Source organism: Phytophthora ramorum (genome assembly GCF_020800215.1).
Source record: "Phytophthora ramorum isolate Pr-102 chromosome Unknown Phyram_PR-102_s0005, whole genome shotgun sequence".
In the NCBI taxonomy this organism is placed as follows: Eukaryota; Oomycota; class Peronosporomycetes; order Peronosporales; family Peronosporaceae; genus Phytophthora; species Phytophthora ramorum.
Window position 1 is genome coordinate 3599166 of NW_027150651.1, and position 21223 is coordinate 3620388.

At 53.2% G+C, this 21223-nt stretch overlaps 7 protein-coding genes across 7 annotated transcripts; 2 read left to right on the forward strand and 5 right to left on the reverse strand.

Moving 5' to 3' along the window:
- Window positions 1-4718: 4718 nt before the first annotated feature.
- KRP23_6834 (uncharacterized protein) lies at window positions 4719-5658 on the reverse strand (the record flags this gene model as incomplete). Its single annotated transcript, XM_067892074.1, has 6 exons — window positions 4719-4814; window positions 4881-4944; window positions 5016-5081; window positions 5147-5250; window positions 5348-5500; window positions 5563-5658. 6 exons carry the CDS (start codon window positions 5656-5658, stop codon window positions 4719-4721), a joined length of 579 nt encoding a protein of 192 aa, XP_067746370.1.
- A 6625-nt stretch (window positions 5659-12283) lies between these two features.
- On the forward strand, window positions 12284-13984 carry KRP23_6835 (Sporulation protein RMD1; the record flags this gene model as incomplete). Its single annotated transcript, XM_067892075.1, has 4 exons — window positions 12284-12634; window positions 12690-13135; window positions 13234-13758; window positions 13837-13984. 4 exons carry the CDS (start codon window positions 12284-12286, stop codon window positions 13982-13984), a joined length of 1470 nt encoding a protein of 489 aa, XP_067746371.1.
- An 81-nt stretch (window positions 13985-14065) lies between these two features.
- Window positions 14066-14347, forward strand: KRP23_6836 (uncharacterized protein; the record flags this gene model as incomplete). The annotated part of the gene is made up of 2 exons (XM_067892076.1): window positions 14066-14118; window positions 14200-14347. 2 exons carry the CDS (start codon window positions 14066-14068, stop codon window positions 14345-14347), a joined length of 201 nt encoding a protein of 66 aa, XP_067746372.1.
- A 300-nt stretch (window positions 14348-14647) lies between these two features.
- KRP23_6837 (tRNA (adenine(58)-N(1))-methyltransferase catalytic subunit TRMT61A) lies at window positions 14648-15744 on the reverse strand (the record flags this gene model as incomplete). Its single annotated transcript, XM_067892077.1, has 2 exons — window positions 14648-14937; window positions 15003-15744. 2 exons carry the CDS (start codon window positions 15742-15744, stop codon window positions 14648-14650), a joined length of 1032 nt encoding a protein of 343 aa, XP_067746373.1.
- A 300-nt stretch (window positions 15745-16044) lies between these two features.
- KRP23_6838 (uncharacterized protein) lies at window positions 16045-16245 on the reverse strand (the record flags this gene model as incomplete). The annotated part of the gene is made up of 1 exon (XM_067892078.1): window positions 16045-16245. The coding sequence occupies one exon, from the start codon at window positions 16243-16245 to the stop codon at window positions 16045-16047; it is 201 nt and encodes a 66-aa protein (XP_067746374.1).
- Window positions 16246-16739: 494 nt separating this feature from the next.
- KRP23_6839 (uncharacterized protein) lies at window positions 16740-17201 on the reverse strand (the record flags this gene model as incomplete). The annotated part of the gene is made up of 1 exon (XM_067892079.1): window positions 16740-17201. One exon carries the CDS (start codon window positions 17199-17201, stop codon window positions 16740-16742), a length of 462 nt encoding a protein of 153 aa, XP_067746375.1.
- Window positions 17202-19839: 2638 nt separating this feature from the next.
- On the reverse strand, window positions 19840-20419 carry KRP23_6840 (putative protein tyrosine phosphatase type IVA A; the record flags this gene model as incomplete). The annotated part of the gene is made up of 2 exons (XM_067892080.1): window positions 19840-20008; window positions 20079-20419. 2 exons carry the CDS (start codon window positions 20417-20419, stop codon window positions 19840-19842), a joined length of 510 nt encoding a protein of 169 aa, XP_067746376.1.
- Between the last annotated feature and the right edge of the window lie 804 nt (window positions 20420-21223).

Sequence of the window (21223 nt, forward strand, 5' to 3'; positions counted from 1 at the left end):
TTCGCCGTGTACTACGGCTACCACTAGAACATTGAGATGTTCCGAGTGCGTGCAAGCATGCACGGCACTATGACCGCGTCGGCGTACGGGGCTGTGCTCCCGTACGCCAGAGGTACGCCGCGTGTTCAATGTACCACGGCTGCCTCGAGTGCCGCAAGCGTGCAGCACTGATGCTGAACAGTTGTTGGCTCATGCCAACAACAGCTTCCGTGAGGAAGCTAGTCTCTCTAGAGACCTGGGAGGAGAGGTATTTCCGAACCCGTCCCCCTCTTACGATTGATCCCCCTCCGGGGTGACCGAGTCGACCGCGGCTAGAATTCATCCAGCCCGGGAACAGTTTGAGTCTGTGCGACTTGACGTGGAACGATATTACCCACGTCGGGTGAAGCCACCATGGGCTCACCTAGTGTGTGGAACTATGTTACCCACACAGGAAGCGCAACCCGCGTCTTCCTCTTCAGTTAAGGTCTGGGCGACCGGGCGATATACATTGCGCCAGGCACGACGTCAACCATGTGACTCGTGCCGTGAATTGAAACACTGGGTTCTTCGGAACCCAAGCGCAGCTTGCGCTTTGGTATACAAGGGTCAGCAATGCTGACACCTCGGCCTTTGGTAGCAGCTGATAACCGGCTGCACCATCGAGCCGACCGTGTGTCTGAGGAGCATAGCTCCGAGTCGTTCATTGCGACTCCGGTCTGGTACGTGCGCAGACCCGACTTTCGGCGGCGACGGTGTCGTCGGCGGTCATCGGGACGTGAAACTAAGTTACCCACGTCTTGGTGGCGGTGCCAGGAGTCTTATCGACTCCGTGTGGAACTTGGTTACCCACACAGGAGGTGTTTATAGCAACTTCCAGCTGGCCACGATCTCGGCCGTGGACTTAAACCACAGGTCCGGTTGTGCCACTCGGCACTACTGAAGTCGAAGCCCGTACGGCGCGACGACTTCTCGGCGATGGTCGCTGTGGTACAGCGCAGCCACACATGCCGGGCAAGACGCCCTGTCCATCGGCTAAGCCTTTGGCGGTCCGCGAGGGTTACCCGCGATGGACATGGTCTTGCGACCTGTGGACGTAGTTACGCATAACTACGTCAACAGAACTCTTCCAGGACGTTCCTGTCCAGAACAGAAGAAGAGTTCAACTCTTCAGGAGAGGTCTCCGGTTACAGGAGTGCTATCTCCCCAGCCTTCATGCTGGCCTGGAAGTCGTGCAGCGACATTCCCTCGAGGTTCAGAAACTCTGACACCTCCGGCAGGGCGGTCAAACTTATGACCGCCGCCTTGACTTGACAGGTCTCGCCGTCGAAGATGTGATAGCATCTTCGGCCGGCCGTGCCTGAGGAGCGTTGATTACTCCGAGTCGCTCGTGGCGACTCCAGTCTGTTTCAACAGACTCGGCTTACGGCGGCGACGTCGTCAATGCCTACCCCGGCGTGGTTCTTCGTTACCCACGGCCGGTGGTGACTCAAGGGCAGAGTCGGGAATCTCATCGACTCCGTGTGGCCCATTGTTACCCACACAGGAGGTGCTCTCGGCAACCTCAGCCCTGGCCACGGTCTCGACCGTCTTGGCCTCACGTGGACTTGTTCTACTGGGGAGCTGACATCCCCTGGCGCTGATACAGTCGAGGCCTGTATGGCGCCACGATCAGGAGCGGTGGGTGTTGCTGGCGTTGCAGCTCCCCTCGCTGGACTATTAGTCCTGTCCACCGGCATTGCCTGTGGCGGTCCATTGCCCGCAGTGGACGGTGTCTCAACACCTGTTGCAGCTGCAACTACTCCGACGACTTCCGTACGTCGGTGGACGCCATTGCGCCTGGTAATCCTTTCGAATACCGTGTGTTCTGGCAGAGGTGGGATCATGACTCACCAATGCTCTGCCAGAAGCTGGGTGCCGGTTAGCCTAGATGGCTTTCCGACACCAATTGCTTCAGGGTGCGTGCGTCCATGGCACGGCGCACCCAAGCGGACGCCGTACGTGTCCACGACCACGTACGGGTTGCAGCTGTTCAGGTGTGTGAACTTGACAGCAAGGTCTATGCAGACCATTGCCGATGCTCTCTCACAGAGAGTTGGCAATCGCTCCGGCGGCGTACGAAAGCATTCGACGCCCCTGGAACTAAACGTTCCTAGGGATATTAACATCCCCGTACACTCACGTGTACTAACGGCAACCCAGCGTTGCCATCACCGATTCGAGACATAATGTCTCTCGTAGGCTAAGCCTCCATGGTGTGCACCACCCGCACACCCGTCACGGAGACTCAACTCTCCCCCCTCTGGGGAACCCGCCATTACTGGTGGCCGGAGTTCCCTCGGCCACCTGGCCGCGGCTTGCGCCAGCGACCATTAGGCCCTTGGGGTTTGAGGGATGGGCTCTTCCCCACCCCAGTCGAAGGACACACACGTTGGTAGTGTCCTAGTCCGTCGCATTTATAGCAGCGGACCGAGCCAATCTCAGCAGAGCTCAAGTCCATAGGCTCTGGCTCGTTGTTCGCAACGACAAGTTGCGCAACAACCGGAGTACCAGCCCGCTTATGGCTGTACTCCTCCTGGAGGGCGATCTTAATCGCCTCCTCCATAGTGGATGCATGCACGCGGAATAACTGCGTGCGTGCGGGACCGATCTTCAGGCCGTCCATGAAGACCGTCGTCTTGACGTCTTCGGGCAGAGGGTTCCCCACCAAAGATGATGCCAATGTGCGCATCTCTTGTACGCACTCGTACAGCTCGCGCTTCCCTTGTTTACAGGCGAGGAAGCGTGAGCGCTGGCGGAACGCATCGTTCGCCGGGAGAAACGCAGCGCGAAGCCGCTCGCACAACTGTTCCCAGGATGCAAAGCATCCAGGAGACGTCGTCTCCAGCGTGTACGCCCAATTCTTGGCACGACCGCTTAGGTTGGACAACGCGAACGCAACGCGAAGTCCCTGATCCGAGATGAGACCCGCCCTCATGGCGATCTCAACTTCTCGGATCCAGAAGTGAAGGTTTTCACCTTCCTTCCCTTCGAACGCAGGCACAGCCAGCCGCAAAGGCTTCGGCTGGACCGGCTTCGGCTGGACCAGCTTCGGCTCGGCCACAGAGGCCTGCAGGTTTCCCTGCACGTGAGCAATGAGCTCACGTTCATACGTGTCGAACGCGTTCACGCGTTCGACTTGCTCGGCTGGCGTCACCGACGCCAAGCCTCGGAGGACATCCCTCCCAAAGATGCCTCCCATCTTTCGAACGGACTCGAACTGCGAGTCGTTCAAGTGAGGAAACTCACTTCGTTCCATAGTGGCTCAGGCTTTGAGACCACAGAGGATTCAGGTAGTCCAATCCTACCCGCGTAGGCGTGGATTGACTACAAGTGCTACCAAGTGTGACGGGGCACACAGCACCTTGCACAGAGGAAGTGCTAGAGAGCGTAAGCTCTCGGTGAACAACAAGTTCACGGTTCCCGGTCTAAGGGAACCGACTACGACTTAGACGGTAGGTTTAAAGACTGAATATATTTATAGGTGAGTCAAGCTTGATCCTTACAAACTCTAAGTCAACTATAGTAAAAGCTAAACAAGTGCCCAATGGTTGGCTCACCGCCAACCGGTACCACGTACCATGGGCACAAAAGAGAGACATCCCGTCACTCTTTATGTAACATGGGTACACGTCGGTGTACCCCGTTACACATGTAGTGTAGCATACGCAGTTTAGATGGTTAAGTACTTCTCTGTGATAGGATATTTGTATGACTGTTACAATTTAAGCGGTATTCATGATTTTTAATGTCTTTAACGCGGTGAACGTCTCGGGCTCGATGGGTAACTCTCATTCTATGATAACTATACTTCAAATGGGCACTGGACTTTGTGCTTGGATTGATAGCACTCGGCTACTATCAGTAAAATCTCTAACAAAAATATTGAAGAAGACCTACGCGTTTTGCTGTGCACCACTAAGAAAAACTCGAGTATCCCTACAGTAGTCCCAGAGCGAGCTCCTAGATAAGACGTAGCAAATCCCATAAGCCGACGAGTACTTCTTGTTGGTCCTCAACATTAATCAATCCCTACAGGGCCGCCACTAGCAAAATCTTCATTGCCGGTGCCAGTCCAAAACTATCGGAAGGGAAATGTTTCCAGCAAAGAACGCCTGTGGTTTCTTGAACGAAGTGCAAGGCTGCTCTTCCCACAGCCGAGTTCATTATTCTCATCGACATGAAATCGTCGAGTTCTACTCACTGTTGTATGTCTGTGTAGACATAATGTCGCTCATTACCCACTGCTTCGGTCAATTGACTACGACCCTTTGGCAAGTGCTTTTCGTGAAATACCAGTCTATGGTAGTGTGTCGCTGGTTGTGGTGGTGTACGTATTACAACGAATGTCACGGATGTCAATGCTGCTGGTCTGTCGTGTCATATTGGCGAATGGTTCAATCAACCTGTTTTTATGTATTTGTCATACAATCCAGAACTCGCTGGCACACAATGGGACGCTGTTCGTGACTAATTTCATGACGTTCGAGCTGATTATAACATGTCCTGCGTTGATAAGTGCAGACTTTAGCTTTGGCTTCTCCTGGCTTAGCTCCTCGCATGTACAGAATTGTAGAACAAACGTCATAGATCAATGGGAAATTCTCTGAGTTACACAAAGGGGAAACGAGCTACTAACGTTGGTGATGAGCTGTGACAAGGTATTTCTGACCCATGGCATAGTGAATGGACCGATCACGCTACTGAAGACGGGTCTTTGACATAAAAGCATGGCAATGCATTCGTTCAGAGCTCTGGTGAGTGACGTTAGACAGCTCTGTGAACATAGCTGTTGCCTAAGTATTAAGGGGATCCATCAGTAAATTTGTGATCCAGCTCATCAAATCTCTGCATTGCCTTACCAAAGGAGCCAACAAGCTAGCAGTGCCATAGAAGTGGAATATCTTGCGGATAAATGCCATGTAGCTAATACGTGCGTATCGTTTTGGAAGTGAGGAGGGCATTCATGCAAAGTTAGCTATACAGTAACGTCGTACCAGTTGTTCAAGACCAGCCCACAAGCTTCAGTATCCGGTGTAAGATCAGCAGAATACATGATAGGGCTGGACGTCCAAGCGCAGCGTTAACGGGGTTCCTACGATAAATATCAAATGATCGTAAAACCCACCAGAAGGAACGGCTGCAACAGCAAAGGCCGAGTCCCATTCTAAACCCTGAATGGGCGAAAGCGATGACAAAAGCAGGAGTCAGCACTGTGATGCTAAGCACGACCTACAGCAATAATTATCAAAAGCAAACGGTGGAGCTGTCAGAGCTGGGTTTGCTCACGAAATCACTGTAGACATGCACTATCGCTGGAAGAACTTACAATTCGGTGCAAGCGCCGTGTGAAACAGAAGAACTGGGACACGATGATAACAAGTAGTCCTAGCTGTGGCAGGATAAGCAGTACAGTTCGTCCAGTCGCGTCGGTGCGAGTTATCTCGGTAATGAACTCCCAACCACACACTGCCACGCCCAACTGAGAGAAAAATAAACGTCAGTATACTTGCAAATGAAACTGCATTGGCATTGTTGATGTACCATCGTCGTTCGGAAGGGGACTGAACAAAGCTGCAGCGTGTACTGGGTGCTGGCGTTAGCCTCGCCAGCTCGAGCCATGCGCCACCGCTCCAGCATTCCTTGTGCTTTTGTATTATCGGGTATAGCCTCTTCTTCTTATTCAGCCGGTTTGTTTTCGTCTTATTGAGCTTATGCAGAAGCAAAAAGTTAGAACTACGAGAAAGATTGGGCAGGGCAGTTAGCACCTTCTGAAGCATCAAGTTTTCACCCGTGAACATCGAAGCGGATGTCATGTTTCTCCTTCATCCACGTCAGGGCATGATTGTCGTTTGGCTCCGTGACCACCGCCAAAATGGGTTGGTCTGGGTCTTGAGTATCGTAGATCTGGGGAATGGACCAATCCAGAAGCAGCAGAATGTCGAATTTGTTGGGAGCTTTGATCTGCAACGTATCCACCGAGGGATTCCACATCGGAATGTTTGTCTGCAGCCAGTACGCAACACTCAGGTGGCTGTTTTCCAGAGCCTTTTCAATGGCTTTGACGGTACAGCTCTCAGATCGATTCGTAAAGAGCCACTTCACCATTTCCAGGTGGTCATTTGCAGCAGCTGAGTCCATTGCTCTAGTGGTGCAACCTTCCGACCGATTGCGGTGAAGCCATTGCACCACTTCCAGATGGCTGCAGCCTTGTTCATCGCCTTTCTCGAGCAACCCTCTGTACGGTTTTCATGCAGCCATTGCAGCATTTCGAGATGTCCATTAGCAGCTGTGTTGTCCATCGCCCTCGTTGTACAGCCGTCGGAACGAGTTTCATGCAGCCATTGCACCACAGCCAAATGGCCGTGTCCTGCTGCCACATCAATCGCATTCCCAAATGGAGGCAACCACGCAGTATCGTCGGGCTTGTCGATATCGTGGAAATACTTGAGAACTTCCAGACGTCCGTGTTTCGCAGCCACCTCAATCATGAAGCCATGCGAAGCGTAGTGGTGGTGCTTGAGCAGCCACTTCACCGTCTCCAAATGGTTATTCTGGATAGCCAGCCGTACAGGCTCTTTGAAGTTGTCGGAATATCCTTCCTCATAGAGGTACTGTATCACTTCAGTATGACCTCTTGCCGCAGCAAGGTAGAAGAAATGCTCCGGTCCCGCACTGTGGTGATGCTGGTACGCCTCTGTAATACGAAGTCCAACAGGGTGCTCCATGATCCATCGAACGATCGCAACGTCTCCGAACTTGCACGCCTCTTTCGTAGCATAGAACCATTCACTCGACCAGTCGAACCGAGGATGAAGGCGAGGTGGAGAATGAAGTTGCATGATCCGGTGCATCAGGTCCAGTCTCCCCACTCTCGCCAGCATGCAAATGGCCACGGCAGCGCAATGCTCATCTTCACGAATGTACCCGTCCTCCAACAACCTCTCCACTGTTTCTGGATGCGGATCATCGTGCGAAAACTCCACAATCGACCTCCCAGCAGGCAAGAAAAACATGGCTAGATCCATGTCGGGAACTCGAAGAGAGTACTCCACGGCCCACCGAACTTCATCATCGTCGAGTTTGTGCGGCGTATTTTCATACAACCACTGAGCAATTTCCGGATGTTTCTGTTCAATGGCGTGCAGCAAACTGCGTCCACCCCAATGGACCCTAATTCCATTTTCTGGCATCCCTTGTGAAATTTTGGGAACACTTTCAAAGGGCACAATTCCACCTACGACTTCCACGGCCGTGTGACTGTGCTCGTAGTACCGTCCTGCATCTTTTCCAACAGAAACTTCAAAATGGGTAAATGCCCATTTTTCGCCGCTGCTTCCACCACATCCACAGGCACAAAGCAGTTTGTAAAATGGCCAAAAAGCCACTTCATCACGTCCAGGTCGCCGCGCTGTGCCACAATTTCAGTGGATTTCCGGAAGTGCCATAAAAATTATTCCCTGTCGGATCGGAGGTGGTTATTTAAAGTCCACGTGGACGATCTGGTCTCGGGCATTTCACAGCTGCTGACCCAAATCCAGTCCAATAATTGCGTGAGGGCCCAAAAGCGCAGGCTGCACACAGTGAGAGCGTCGGAGGCGGGCCCAAAAAACAGGAAATGATCGGCCCCAGCTGTTCGAGGGCGTCCCCATGGGCCTGTCGCGCAGAACCTGGTGCACGCAGGAAAGCTGGAAGAGCATGGCCTTGGCTTGGCGGCAAAGGGAAAGTGGCGAGGTACAAGATTTGGTCTGTTGCGATTGGCCATATTATTTGTGGTACATGTGGCATATCATGGATTTATTTACGGGGTTGTACTACAGCAACCTAGAAGAAGAAAAGTTTTGTAGGAAGAAAAGAAACCGATTTCTGCGATGGTAGCGAAGGAAAACGTTTCGTTCACTTAATTATCGACGGGCGTGCAGGATTGGGGTTTGGATTGTATGAATACGTCGTATAGATTGCATTTACTCGAATTCCTAGTTCAGATTTTCTTTGTCGAGTCCAAACTCTGAGTTTTCAGCTTCATCAAGGACACAGTAGCCAGGGATCCACTTTGACTCTCATCGAAGTTGCAATTCTCACATCCACATCCCAACGTCTTCATCATACGTCTTGTGGCTTCCGTCAAACTAAGATCGCGCAGAAGTTACGACAAAATCTGGAGTGAACGGCAGGCCAATGTTCATACAAGAACAACATCATCCCAAACGTGGTAATACTGTACGTGTCGTTTGTGGAGATGTACACGAGCGTTGGAATGTGCGCCTGCATTACAGCACGTTGAAATGCCATGGTTGCGCAACTCGCTCGTCAGGTTATATGTAACCATTTGACCAGCTCTAGATATCCCGTACCAGTCGCTATGTCCATCGCGACCACGTCCACCGCGGCCGCCGTGTTTCCTTCGGGCAGATTTTCGTGAAGCCATCGCACCACGTGTAAGTGGCCTCCAAACACTGCATCAGCCATAGCACATGAGGTACATCCCTCTGATCGATTCGACTTGAGCCACTGAACCACTTCCAAATGTCCTCTCTTTTGGTGCACCCTTCGCTTCAGTTTGCGTGAAGCCATGTAACCATGTTTAGATGCCCATGAGCTGCTGCTTTATCCATGGCAGCTGCTGAACACCAAGTTGGCGGGGCTACCTTTTTGAGATTGTTCAAGCGACCACGTTCCTTGAATCGACATTTCACTTGCTGATTCTCAGGCTGCGACGCACTAGATTATTGTTGTATTGCACTTTTAGTTTCTTCATCAGGTATCCCAGACTCCAGAATCAGCTCGAGATCATGTAGGAACCCGACTGTCTTCAAATCGCCACTTCTTACAGCCCAGTCAATGCAGTTTAGAGGAATCTCCTTGTGCTTGGAAAATTGTCTACCAGCCAGTTTGCAACATTCAGCCAGCCTTTGGCAACTGCTCACGAAATGAGGATTCGTATCCATCGACTATTCCCCGCTCGTAGAGGTATAGTTTGTCCACTCGTAGTCACTTTTCTCTTCGTCCTTTGTTGACCGAAGATGATTCGTTAGAGGCCACCTGGAGGTCCTTGTATGAACACTGGTACAACTTGCATGCCAGCTCCAGTCCAACAAATCGATAGAACCAAATTCACAGGCCTCACTTAGCAACAGATAAGGCGCGGGCCCCAGAAAACTTGAGATTATCCCCCTCCCCACATGTATCAAGTCTTCAACTGTTGCAACACCAAAGCCACAGTCTTCAGAACGGCATGACATCTTGCGAAATCAATTCTTCTCGACGGATAGTGTCCCAGTGATGCCAAAAGACTGGAACGGTCCTGGCAATGTGGTCAGGTGGGGAGGTCATGCCACCCGTGAAGCAGTTAACAAGAAATATTTCCACATTATGGCGTGGTTGGATGAACATACGCCACATGAAAATGACCAAGACGAAATGGACGAGGTTGTTGGAGTTGCGAGGTTCGGTCGCGTTCGCAGAGACGATCTTGCCTCCGGATACGAGGGTGGTGAACTATCTCCTTGACTATGCGCAGCCGGATGCGATCCAGTGGTTGCTGGACAACGGGTTCATCAAGAAGAATAAAGATGCTTCTGCGTTTGCCATCTTGACTTTGGCTCGCACTGGGAACTTGGACCTGATGAAACAAGTTGACAAACTGCATAGCCGGAAGCGGTTGAACAAAGACTGGATTGACAAATGGGATTGGGCCATGGATTCTGCGAGCGAGCGTGGAGACCTTGCTATGGTCAAGTGGATGGCGGAGGATCGAGCAGGGCGCGCAGTGCTCGCCCGCATCAAGGACGATAGCGTCTTCAACATCTGTAAAATGCTCGATAGTGCAGCGAAGACAGGCCACATTGACGTGTTGCAATACCTTTTTGAGCATGGATGGCCTGATGAAGACGCCGATACTTTGTTAAACGCGGCTGCTGGAGGCCAGCTAGACTGCGTGAAATGGCTGCTTGATAACGCCCCGCCCTACAGCCAGGACAACAACGCGGATGGTGCAGTAGTATCCGCGGCAAGAAATGGTCACCTCGAGATGTTGCAGTTCTTCCATGAACTCCATCTCAATGAGTCAGCGCAGCCAAAACACGTCAACGGTGAGCCAAGCTCGAAGCGCAGGCGAACGGGTCAGCCTGTGGATTGGTGGGCTCGAGCGGAAAAGGCAATGGAGGAGGCTGCAGCTAAAGGGCATCTTGAGGTCGCGAGATGGCTACACGCAAACCACTTCGAAGGCTGCAGTAAATTCGCCATGGATAAGCCCGCGCAGAACGATCACTTGGAGGTCTTGAAATGGCAACACGCGAACACGGACGCTGGTTGCACGACAAGTGCAATGACTAATGCCGCCTTCAACGGACACCTGGAGGTCTGCAAGTTGCTGCACGCGAACCGATCGGAGGGATGTACAGCTAGCGCAGTCAAATTCGCCATCGGCAACGGGCATTTGCACGTTGCGTACTGGCTTCGACTCCGCTACCCGCAGTTCATCCCCGAGCATAACCGGCTGTGGAAGTATCCGCTAAACACGTTTGACATGCTGATTTTCTTGCAAGACCACTACCCCACGGTGCTTACTCTGGAGTTCGGACGTGGGACGAAGAGCGACCTCCGGTACGAGAACGCTAGAGGAGGAGATCACCTCATCGCGCAGTTGCTAGATCCGAAATATCCTGGACACCCAACTGAAAGACATCAGGCCAATCATGATTTAAAGCACAGTACTTCGTAACTTTTCTTGCGTGGAAGATAGCAGCGAAGGGTAAGTTGCTAGTGGTGAAACATCGCGTGGCTGGCACACCACCATATATCAAACAAATTCGCTTGTCGGCGTCGTTTGAGACGAGTTGTTGTAGTCACTAGCGAGCAATTGAAATCGTGAAAATAAGCAGCAGCTCCCACTTCGGGCAGCTTCATTAATCACGTCAGCGCATGATTCTTCATCGGGGTGCAAACCAGGTTCAATCATCCACTTTACAACCGTTAGCTGTCCATTGCAAGCTGCAGACTCGATAATAGTATCGTTTGCAAATACGTCCTTCGTTGGAAGACGTACTTGATTATGCCAATGAAGCCATATTTCGCTGCCAAACAAGGAGCTTGTTCCGCACAAATTTCCCTGCCCACCGGGTGCTCTAACAACCATTCAACCATCGGCGAATCTCCACGTTTGCATGCTTTTCTAAGTGCGTCACCCCAACTGTGAAGCCAGCTAGAGCTGTGCGGGGGTGGATTGTGCTGCTGTGCAATTCTCTTCATGACATACAGTTTCCCTGTTTCGGCCAGATTTTGAACGGCGAAGGTAGCGTTGTTTTCACTGCGATGGAAGTAGCCGCAGTCCAGGGCGAGCTCGATGATCTCTGGTCTGCTACAAGACAAGGCATGATCCAAGATACAACCACCGGGGGCATCAAGAACGTCACGAAATCCATGTCGCCTCGGTTCAGAGCTACGTAAACTACGGACTCAAGCTCGCATTCGTGGACAACATTTGTGCAGAGCCATTTCACCACGTCACAGTGGGCATTGGAAACACTAGCAACCATAGCATATCCCCAATCAATCGGATTGGTAACGTTATGCTGGAGCAGAGCCTGTAGCACGTGAAGGCGGCCATTCTCAGCAGCCATCTCTGCTACATCTACAAAACCTTCACACTCTGGGGAAAAAATGGTCCAGTATCCACTGCCCTGCATTGGTACTCCCCGTCTTCGCTGCTACTCCCAATGCCTCGGGAATTAACCACCGACTGTAGTAAGTCGCTGACCGCAGGAAATTGCAGGACGCCCAGCTGACCTGATGGAGACACAGCTCGAGTCCCAAATCCAGTTCAACAACTCGATGGAACCGTAAGAACAAGCTTCACTTACCGACATGCTATGAGACGGACTGAGAGAGCTTGACACGTTTTCACCAACGTGTCGTATCCATAGAGTATCGGTCTCTAACCAGTGGCGAAGCACAATTGCTACACACTTCAACAATGGACCTCGGGAGATCATTTCGCCTTCCATATTGCAATCAGATTTGAACCAACGAAAGCGAGACGATCCACTACAAGACTCTGTTTCTCGAATGGTCAAGCCGTGAGTTGTCGAACTTGACTTTGAGCTTGAAAATGTCGTGGAGGAATCCGGATTATGTATGCCACAGAAGGAGCGAGTTATGCCTGTTGAGAGGTATAGTAGACGGGATACTGGTGTAATGGTCGGTTCTGAAAGGGAATATTCGGTAAGGGGTGACCATTCATTGCGCGACCCATTGAGGTGCTTCAATGCAGATGCAGGATTCCTCGCCAAACATCGAGATCTCTGCGGGTGTCTCCAAACCAACTCGTCGCCGTCGCCGTACTCGACACAGACTCAGTCCCGTAGCAGCTGCGATCCCAGTTTCTCTCCAAGATCCGAACGATGGCGACGCGGACGATGATAGCGACGACGGAGAAGATGGCGACTATCTGTCGCCACCGATCCCAATTGTTGTGCTCACAGCTCCCCTTGCAACTGTCCCAGAAGTTCCAAAGTCTCCCGACAAAGATGTTCAAGGGCCTTCAACTCCTGTGCGTGCTATCGGGTTCTCTGTCGCCAAAGCTCGTCGAGTCGGGTTACAAGCCAAAGAGCGACCGGTGAGTAGTGAAACGGGTCTTTCATACTTGATGGAGACTGACGCTGTGTCTCTAGATCCACCGACTCAATGGAGTTCCTTTGGGGATGTTGGCTCGGCGACCAAGTGGGAGAAGGTGGCGTGCACACGCCCCGGACTACGACGAAGAACTGGCACGAGCTCATCTTTTTAAGCCTCCGTTGCCCCCAACGCACACTGATAAAAGGCGTGTAGCAGTTTACTACACGTGTGAGCAGATCGTTCTGTTCAAATTGCTCAAGTGGATGGAAAAAGAGGTGAAAGACAGTCGCCGCGCTGAAGCTGAAGACGTGAAAAGGGAAGAAGGCTCAACGACGCCGCAAATTGGTCTTGGACTTGCCAAGTGGAAGAATAAAATATACCTGGAAGTCCTGCACTCGAGCGTCACCCCAGAACAATATGAAAGTACGGCAACGGATAATGGAGATCCCTGGGCAACGCAACGGGCGGCAGCACTTCAAGAGAAGCACGTGTTCATCTTTGCGTAAGTTGTGGCTCTGTATTACTCGTTGGTATGGAGGATTATTAGCTTACACTGCATTGCTTATCCATTCTTGTTGCTGTTGCTATATCGTTGTGCAGCACGGGCTGCTGCGTCTTTTGGGGACTCACACGTGAGGAAGAAGCTCGTCGTCTTATGATGGTCACGCCGTTTTCGTCTGGTATGATGGATCAAGTTGACGCTCAGGACATGGAATTCAGCTACGGGGACCGATCCAGCATCGCAAAAGATGCCATTGTGCTTTGCTCGCTGGCAGTAACTGAGAAGATCGCATTATCGTTTGCGATGTCGCAGTCAGCCACGTTGGGCGCGTTCGAGACCCGAGTGGAAGACCGCATCCGCTCAACGAAGCATATTCCATCGAGTTTAGCCTCGGTCGGGTCGATCCTGTACTCACAAAACGACATGTCGAAGCTCATCGGTCAGCTTTTCATCGAGCTCGCTGATGTGAACATCCACTCAAACATCTTGGACGAACCAGAGTACTTCATCAAGTCACAGGACAACGACGACTTCAAGTTTCTGTACGAAAAAATGCTCAAGTATCAGGACGTGGCCAGCCGTGTGGCCATTCTGAACAAGCGCCTCAGCATCCTGCGAGACTTGTAAGTCAGATGTGGGCAGCCCCGCAATATGTTCCCGCGTGGATTCTAACACCATTGTGCTGTTTTTTTTTTCTGCAGAGTGGGTGTCCTCAACCAGCAACTGACGCAACATCAAGGTGCCAAGCTCGAATGGATCATCATCTGGATGCTGGTTTTCCAAGTTGTTATTGCCATCGGATGGGAAATTTTCCTGAAGGACATCCTAGGCTACTTCCATTGGGGGTGAAGAGGGCGACAGTCCTGAAAGAACAAAAGGACTAGGATGGCCACCAACCAGCAACGTACCTCAGTACCGAGTTCCAGACTCATGGCAACAATTGACTGGACGTTTCTTGGCTGCCGCAATACACTGAGAACGTTGTAAGTTTTGTCAAATCGAAGTTGGGAAAGTGTTCATCGAGTGCTGACATGGGTTATCGACTACGCTACGCGATTTTTCAGTTCCGGAACAGCGAGGTTGTCAATCCAAACGATTTTCCCAGTCGTAAAATGCTACCTTTGTCACATGGAGTGCCCGTGCACCTGTAAACCGAGGGCTGAGCTGCGCTTGTCCCTCCGCTGGTTAATCCAGCTTCGTAAACCAGCTTGATGCCGGTCTTTTTAAAAGTAGATATTGGAGTGCAGATGGAGAACAACACCGCGGATCTTCTTCATCTTGAAAATGTGAAGCTGTTTGAGCTGTGCCAAAGCATGAAAGACACAAGCACAGCATCATAGTCAAATGGTCCCAGCATTAGCAAATTCCTCGCGTGGGGGGTTCGCAGCATGTTGCAATATGCATTGCTTGGTATACAGCTTATCTATCTCTATCTCAGCACCCGGTATTCATCACGAGGAGCCAAGTCGCATTTCCAGCCACGGCGTCTTTTCCGTTTTGGTTAAAGCCTGTTCACTCGAAAAACTTGGTAGCGAACGTGAGGTACGCAGTGTGGCCGCGGATCTCGTCATCCTTCTTGGCCACAATGTGTTCTCCCACCCCGCCAGCCACGTACTTGCGCTTCCGTCCGCCGTTCTTCTTGCGCTCCTGCTTCTTCTCTTCCTCCGTCTTGACCACGTCTCCCTCCTCAACAGCAACTGCGTTCTCCGGCTTCGCCTTCTTCCCGAATCCAAAGTCTGGCACGGGCAAGTCGATCCGTCTCGAGTTGTACGGTACCAACCTCGTCTCGATCGTGCGAATCACTACAAAAACACCAACAAAAAGTCAACCTCCCCCTCTTTCTTGAAAGAAAACCTCAAAAACTCACACTCAAAGTTTGCATCTCGCAGCGCTCCGCACGTCTTCTGCACTTGTTCGATGCACGGCGAGTAGGATGCAAAAAAACCTCCTTGCTTGAGCATCTTGGCGGCGTGGCCGATGGCTATCCAGGGCATAGGCAGGTCCAGGAACACGAGGTCGATGGAGCCTTCCAACGCTTCGGGGAAGCCTTGCTCGCACGCATCTCTGCACTCCACCGTGATGACGCTTTCCAGGCCGTTACGCTTGAACTCTTGGCGCGCGATCTCCGCGCGCACCGCGTTGAACTCGAAGGTGAACACGTGGCCGTGGGGTGCCACTGTACGCGCGAAGCTCGTAGTGAGTGCGCCGCTGCCCGTGCCGGACTCGACCACGCGCGAACCGGAGCGCAGTGCCGCCGCGAAGGAGATGGCGCTGGCGTCCAGCGTGAAGACGATCTGCGTGCGGTGGCGCAGTGCGCGGCTCCAAAGCTCGGGTGTTGGGGCCAAGAGGATGAGGTACCCGCGCGCGTTCTTCTTGCGCGAGATGATCTTGGAGCCGAAGGGCTGCCCGATCATGTCGTTGTGGTAGAAGGCGCCGTGGCGGTTCTGGTAGATGGCGTCCCGTTGTGCGTAGCAGTAGGTGAGCGAGTTGTGCGTCTCGAAGAGAATGACGAGCGCGCCTTCCTGAATGAGCGGAGAGGACTTCCACATGGAGTTGGGGATGGTGCACACGGACGCCGCATTCACCTCAGCGGAAGGCATCGCGGCCATAGTCGTCTGATGATAGTTGAGTGGCAGTGACGCTTGAGGTGCTGAGTGGTGTGGTGAACATGAGAGACAACATTCGGACGACATTCGGACCAAAGATCGCATGGTAAACTTCGCGTGGAAGGTATGCGCACGATGGCTTTTTATAATGGTTTCGATAAGTTATTCCTCTCTCGTGGTGTCCTCGTTTGTTTGAGCCACCACTTGTCTCTCTCCTTGACGCACAACGACGACTAGGACGTCACTCTTGTGCAGACAATACACGGTTGAGTTCCTCTCCTCTCGACCTGCCATTGCAGACGTCTAGTTCTCCTCGGAGCTGTCGTAGTTGGGGTCGTTGCGGTCCACGGCAGCGATGGCGCCCTCCTCCTCGGTGGAGACGCCCCAGTTGTGCGCTCCGGCGCCACCCTTCTTGGGGCCTCCCACGCCCGAGCCCACGGGGCCGCGCGACTGGCGGTCCTTGTGGTCATTCTTCTTGTTGGCGAGCTCGCGGCTCTGTGGCATGGCTGTGAATGGGTGCGACTTGATCACTTGGCTGCAGTTTGGATTCTGAGCCTCGACGGCCAAGTTGATCTCTTTAGGGACGTCACCTCGCCTTCTTCAACATGCAATGCACGCTTAACAGCAGCGCATTTGTATCGGGATCCAAGGACGGGTGGCATGTGACGCCGAATGTCTATGCTGCGCCGGTCTTTGTCGCAGAAAAGTGTGCGGCACATCAATTGGTGTGTCGCACACATCGGCGGATCAACTTCAACGTGGTGTTGTGGTGTTGCGCACACGAAGCGGCGTGGCACCGTAACGGACCGAAAGCCTCGTTGGGACACAGCATCAACGAGCAGCAAGCATGCTGGGCTGGTGTTCATACTCGCCGCTCGTCGCAGTAGTAAGCAGCAGCAAAGCGGCGCGGCAATATTTCACCGGTCTGAATGATATTGCTGGTCGCGTTGCCGACAGGAGAGCAAGTCCGGAGACAAGAAGTTTTCGAGACGCCGTGGCTAGTTCTGCCATGCGATTGCTGCTGCTGTAAGGCATCGGCGCTGCGTCCAGATGGGCTCGTGTCCCCAACGTGGCTTCGTTTCGTCATCTCGTCGGGCTTTTGTGTCGGATAGGAGTTGCCCAGACGCTATTCCGATAACCGCCGCAATCACCTGCATCACCTCTCCAGAGGTCGCGAGGTACGTCAGCGCTGGCGGAACGAGCACGCTGCTCCTTGGAAGCTGTTGCTCCCAGTCATTCGCACTTGAACCAGTTCTAAATCTCTTCACCACATTCGAATTCGCGCTGTTCAAGAGTCTTCCGACCATGAGCTTCAGGACCGCCGTGTTCACCGCTGTGGACGTCGTGATGCGCGAGCAGGACGCGCTGGCCGGGTGCCCCCACGTGTTCGAGATGGTGAGCGAGTACTTGGACGCGTCGCACAAGTGGACGATCGAGCGCGCTGCCTGCGCCGGGTACATGACGCTGCTCGAGCGATTGGGCAAGAAGGAGCTGCCAATCGCCCCTCGAGAGCTGGACTGGGCACTGCGCACCGCGGCGGACCGAGGCGACCTGCGCGTCGTCAAGTGGCTCACCGCGTACCAACCCGACATGGAGTGCTCCACGCGCGTCATGGACTCGGCCGCTCTGCGTGGGCACCTCCATATCATCAAGTGGCTGCACCGCTATCGAGACGAAGGCTGCACAACGGCGGCGATGGACAGCGCCGCTGCCTACGGGCGACTGGATGTGGTGCAGTGGCTCCACGAGCACCGAGACGAGGGCTGCACGACTGCTGCAATGGACAGCGCGGCTGCTGGAGGACACCTCAAGACTGTGCAGTGGCTCACAGCGAACCGCCGCGAAGGCTGCACGAGTGTGGCCTCGCACTTTGCACTGCTCAACGGCCACATGCACATCCTGCGGTGGCTCAACGAGCAGAACGTCGAGGTGCAAGACGCTGACAAGGCGCGAGGAGGTCTGTCGCCGGCTCGCTGGTCTCGCAGGGAGCGACGGCTGAGCGCCACACTGCTGGAGGCGCCACGACGCCGTCCACGACGGATGAGCATGGGCCTCTCGTGCCGGAACTGAGTCTAACCATGTGCGAGAGCAGCACAGAAGACCGTAGCATTAACATCTCGAGATCCACGGGCTGGATCGAACAGCCCGTCCAGACACTAACTATGAATCGGAAGTATTTTTTACATTTAGCTGCATGCACTTCAGCTTGATATCCTGAAGAAGTAACCGGTGGGACAGCAAGCGATACGCTGCGAATTTCGCAGACTAAAAGCCACCCCACACTTGCGGTACATACCTCTAGCTTGACGCGCTTGGGACCTCGCGGACGGGGTCAGCACGACACTCGCGGCCGTTTCCCAGAGCTTCGTCATGCTGCAGAGGGTGATATGCGTGCCAGGCACTTCCGCGCGGATCAATGCAGCTCACTCGAAACGGTTCGCCATCAACAATCAATCTCACGGATCAGGACCTGAAGGAAAGAGACGACTATTTTGGCCATGCATGGGAGCAACACCCATCGTCTCTCTTAGGGGGTGACGTAAGGACTCACTATAAGTAGCTTCGCATGTGAACTGGGGCTTGAGATCGAAGCTCATTTCCAATTCAGCAAACAATACCAGAAGCAGCACTACGACAGCAGGAAGCAGAACAGCAAAGTTCAAGCAAACATGACGATGGAACGGATGATGAGCGTCGAGGTGGTGGTGAGAGGACAGGTCGGCGCGATTGCTTGTGGCTTGGTACCGGAGCTCCTTGAGTCCTTTCTGGACTGCTCCACTCGATGGACTGTCCAAAATGCAGCCTGCAACGGATACCTGTCGCTGTTGAAGCGCTTGGGTGAGCGAAATGCAGAGATCTCCGAGCACGGCATGGATTGGTCCATGCGTATTGCGGCGACGGAAGGATACCTCGGTGTTGTGCAGTGGCTCACCGCGTATCGCTCCGAGATGAAGATATCGACACGGGTGATGGATGCTGCCGCGTTACGAGGGCACCTGGAAGTGGTCAAATGGCTCCACGAGAACCGAAGCGAAGGCTGCTCCGTGCACGCAATGGACAGCGCCGCAGCAGGAGGCCACCTGGATGTTGTGCGCTGGTTGCACGAGAACAGGAGCGAGGGCTGCACGACGGGGGCGATGGATACTGCTGCTGCTGGAGGCCATTTGGCCACGGTCCAATGGCTGTGGGCAAATCGAACTGAAGGCTGCACGACTGTGGCTGTCGACTTTGCAATCTACAACGGTCACTTCCCCGTAGTCAAGTGGTTCAGCGAGCTGGCAGATTTCCAGCCGCGGGCTGCGAAGCACACAGCGGGCACTTCGAACAAGTGCGGCAATGCATTCATCAAGAAGCAAGCCAGCGGCCAAGCCATCCTCGCCTTCGAGTAAAAGTATTCGGCCAGCTGACACGTTTATTTACCGGCATACAGCCATCAGGAGAAGGAATGTACACTACAGATAATCAATAGAGCACATGAAAGCAAATTTACTATTCTGCGTTTGCTGCTTTCACTGTGGAATCAGAGTGACATGCCTGTTCTTATCCTGGGATCGGACAGACGAAGTACCTGCTTCAATTGCTTGAGACCAGAGTATTAGCTGCAAGGAGAGCAGCCTACCCTTGATGGTTTCCTGGCACAAGTACTCCACACGTTTGGCGTTGTTTGTTCTTCTCGAATGCATGGAAAACGGAACACCATGCAAATCGCTTCTGCATGCTTTGCTAGTCGAGTTTAAAAACACAGCACGGTGTTTCGGGTTGTGAATGTAGCTCACGGCCTGCATGACGCTCATAGGCTCGAGCTTTCTGGCAGCAGCAACAACTTCAATCCTTAACAAGCTCCAAAGTCAAATGTAGTATAAGCAATGCCGTGTTTGTGAATAAGGTCTGAATACGCCGACAAGCCGGCGCCGGATAAGTCGATATGGGCTTTCGTGTGTCCTCGCTGCACCGCACATCGCGACGAACGAAGAAGTAAAACAGCAAAAATAAAAGTTGTGGGGGGAAGGCCAGCAGCCAACAAGCACCAGAGCGGACGTGCGTGCAACTAACTACCTTCTGCACGTCCACTCGGCGTCTTCTCCCCCCGTCGTCCCTTCACATGATGACGCACTTGGCCTTGTTGCCGCGGCGCGGCTGGTACTTCTCCAGGTACTTGAGTTGACGTAGGTTGATCGCTCCACGCCGGAACTTACGAATGTGCTCCACGGCATTGATGGGGTCCAGTCCGTACTCGATCAGCGCGATGGCAACCAGCACGGGGGCTCTGTGCAATCATCAATAGCAACAACGATCAGTCTTCCCGCTTGTCACGTCACCCGTCCCTGTCTACTCACCGGCCGAGCCCAGCCACGCAGTGCACCGCGATGGACTTGTTGTTCTTGGCGTCAATAGAATTGTCCTTGAAGCATTCTTCCACGAGGTCGAGCCACTGGTCCAAGATCTCAGGGTCAGGCGACTCGCCGTCGGGGAACTCGAGCTCGTGCACGTGGATGCCGGCGGCCTCGACGGACTCGCTGCTGTACGTGACCTCGCAGGCACGCACGAGGTCCGTCACGTTGTGCTTCTTGAGCTCCTTGAGGTAGATGTGCAGGTTGCTGTCGTTGGGGGCATCCATAATCACGAAGGACAGGTGCTCCCACTTGACCATCGTTGGCTTGTTCGTCGGCGCGATCATCGTGTCTCTAAAGGGGTGGGGGCGTCTATAGTAAAGGGAAGTTTAATCTGGTCACAAGGAGCTTTAATGTCGTCGCGTGTCGGTCGGTCTTGGGCCAGCAAACTTATCCCATCCGTCGACTGATCGCTCGCTCGTCGATGAAGCCACCGTCAACGTTTACTCCTGGCGGGCTCTCCACTCCCACAACCAGTGGACTCGGCGAAGCAGCAGGGAACTCAGAGTTGCTCAATTTGGGGGCGTAGAGGTCGCGACACGACCGGGAGAAGCTGGCGGGGATGAAGGCGGGCGGACGCGAGGAGCGACTGGAGCTGCTCGGACTGCTTGGCTGGAGGGCGTTTTCTCGACTGGGGTTATTTGTGCGCTGGCACTGAATGTGCTCGCAAAGTCGAAATATCAGCCAATGAAAAGGCATTCTCGATTTTTGCCGCGCTGACATTGGGCTGAAATGCGGAGAAAAGTCTAAAAATAGACAGCGTGTGGGACACATTATTTGATGTGGGACACATCGCTTGCGCTCCGCCAATACGAAGGCGCTGAACACGTCGCCGGAACACGTCGCGGGGGACTTCTTTTTTACAAGCAGCGACCACATGGCATAAAAAAAAACTCATGTGGTTAATTGCAAGAAAGCTTCACGTGGTAATGCACCGAGCAAGCAAGTTGCGAGCCCCAATCAAACTACGGGTCCACGTTGCCATCATCACTTTCGCCATGAGCACTTTCGAATTTGTGCTGGAAAATTTGCTCGTCGTCGGTATGCGTTCCGTAGAGGAGGATGTAACCGACGCTGTCGACCGACAAGGC